At 34.6% G+C, this 1,959-nt stretch overlaps 1 protein-coding gene across 2 annotated transcripts in view; it reads right to left on the bottom strand.

Annotated features, from left to right (window-relative positions):
• The window catches only part of LOC107605333 (phosphoglucan phosphatase LSF1, chloroplastic), a 7,417-nt gene that overhangs the window by 1,567 nt on the left and 3,891 nt on the right, over positions 1–1,959 (bottom strand). The window contains exons 5-9 of one of the 2 annotated variants that reach the window (XM_021104973.1): positions 1,724–1,845; positions 1,181–1,396; positions 612–717; positions 356–465; positions 1–99 (exon numbers count right to left, since the gene is read on the bottom strand). In XM_021104973.1, coding sequence (XP_020960632.1) covers positions 1–99; positions 356–465; positions 612–717; positions 1,181–1,396; positions 1,724–1,845 — 653 coding nt within the window. Of the gene's footprint in view, positions 100–355; positions 466–611; positions 732–1,180; positions 1,397–1,723; positions 1,846–1,959 lie in introns of those variants that run through there. The other variant, XR_002349369.1, reaches the window with a different exon arrangement.

Here is a 1,959-nt window from a genome sequence, read left to right as displayed (position 1 = left end):
ATGACAATTATATTGTTAATATTACCCCTATCATCGCTTTCTTCTGGTGAAGCAGTTGAATGCATCCATTCTCCATTAACAATAAACTTGTAGTAGTATCTGAAGGCAAAGAATGGAATCATATAATGTTCCACAAAAATATTGCATGAAGGAATTACAGTCACCTTTTTTTTTTGGGGCCATGAAAAAAATTAAATTACAATAACCTATAATAAAAAGATGATCATAATATGAAATAGATATTTAATTGACTACCTGGGAATATTTAGCTAATTAGGTAGCCAAGCTAATTTAAAGAAAAAGTCAAAAAGCATAGATTTTGAAGACCATTATGGTAAAAAAACAGGAGACATACTTTCCTTGTGGAAGTTTAACTTCTACTTCATGTCTTGCACCCTGATACACTGCCTTTAGTGGTTCTTTCCAGTTTGCAGTAAAATCTCCCACCAAAGTTACATCATCTTCCTAAAACATTAAAATAGATGGGACTCAGATGAAGAAACTTAAAACTATAATTATAACAAACAGATTCAATCTCCTAGGCCTCATTAGAAATCTAAAGGTAAACTGACCAGCAAGCTGCAGTGAAGCTATAATTAAATGTCTGTTACCTCATGACCATTCCACACAAATGTGACAGCATGTGTGGGAGGTCCATCATGTTTTCCCCTTTCAACCATAGCTATAAGATCCCATGTTGCCCATGCAATTGCTGGCCTGCAGTTACGACTCTGTGAAATGCTTCTTTAATTAAGAAAATGAAGTGTGGCAAAATGACCCCCCAAAAATAAAAGTTTAGGAGGTGGTGAAAATAAATGACTGTGTGAGATGCAGGCAGATACAAACATGTAAGCAATCTGTGCGCCACCCAATGGTTAACTAGATTAATGAAAATAAAATTAGTAGAGACATGAAAGAAAACAAGCAGAACACAAAACTTTGACTTCACTACAAGGATGATGGTAAGGAGAGAATCACAGCTGCTAACAAAGAACTTGAACATTTTCATTGCTCACGCCCAAAGAAGAAAGAAACTTGTACAATTTCAACTTTTTAAGATTACAAACCATGCATGTATTCTTTTCTCGGACTACATATCCCCATCTTGAGCCCTCTTAAACAGAAATTTAAGGTACAATCAAGCCATGATCCAAAAGTGTTTAAGTTTAACAAGATGAACCTGTCGGGTCTACATGTGTGCATCCCAGTGACCCAAGTATAGGCTGCATGAAGGGAAACATCTGTCATCCAGTGCAGGTATGCAATCACACAAGCAGGAGACCGATCGAATCCAGAAGTGCAAGTAACAAAGACACGATGATTCTTCCTAAGCAGCCTTAATAGTAGCCCCACACAAAATGGAAGTTTCTTTCTCAAATCATATGAATCTCTATCCCTGAAAACATAAGTATGGAAAACTAACATAAAACAGAAACCAAACTCTAAGTAGAAAAATTTTTGCATAGTCAGAACTTCTGGTTCAACTCCATGAAAATATATTTTATTCACTTCAATTTGTGATAGTATTCTAAAAGGGAAAAAAGAAGTTAAATATTCAACATTTGGAAATTCTCATCCTAAAGTAATACTTAGTTACTTACATTTTCAATATATTGAGTATAAGTGAAAATCCAGACACAAATTTCAATTAAGAAAGAAACGATATCAAAGGGAAAATTTGTCATCAGTAAAAACCATTGAAAAGGTCTGGAACCTATATTACCTTATGGAATAGTTGATCATGAGAATATTGTTCCTTTGACATGAATCATTGATTGATCTTACATTTATTCCCCAATTTTCAGCTTCATTTCCACTTTGGAAGTTCAGAACAGCAGTAATTCCCTGTAGCAGAAATTTCCCAATATGTTGATTGTTGAGTGAAGAATGCAATGCTTATGAAAACGAAACGGCTTGTAAAATATATAGAACTGAGAGAGAGACAGAGAGAGGTTTTAT

Source organism: Arachis ipaensis, chromosome B06 (genome assembly GCF_000816755.2).
Source record: "Arachis ipaensis cultivar K30076 chromosome B06, Araip1.1, whole genome shotgun sequence".
Classification (NCBI taxonomy): Eukaryota; Viridiplantae; Streptophyta; class Magnoliopsida; order Fabales; family Fabaceae; genus Arachis; species Arachis ipaensis.
Note: the sequence above shows the minus strand (reverse complement) of the source record. Positions and strands in the feature narration are given on the sequence as shown.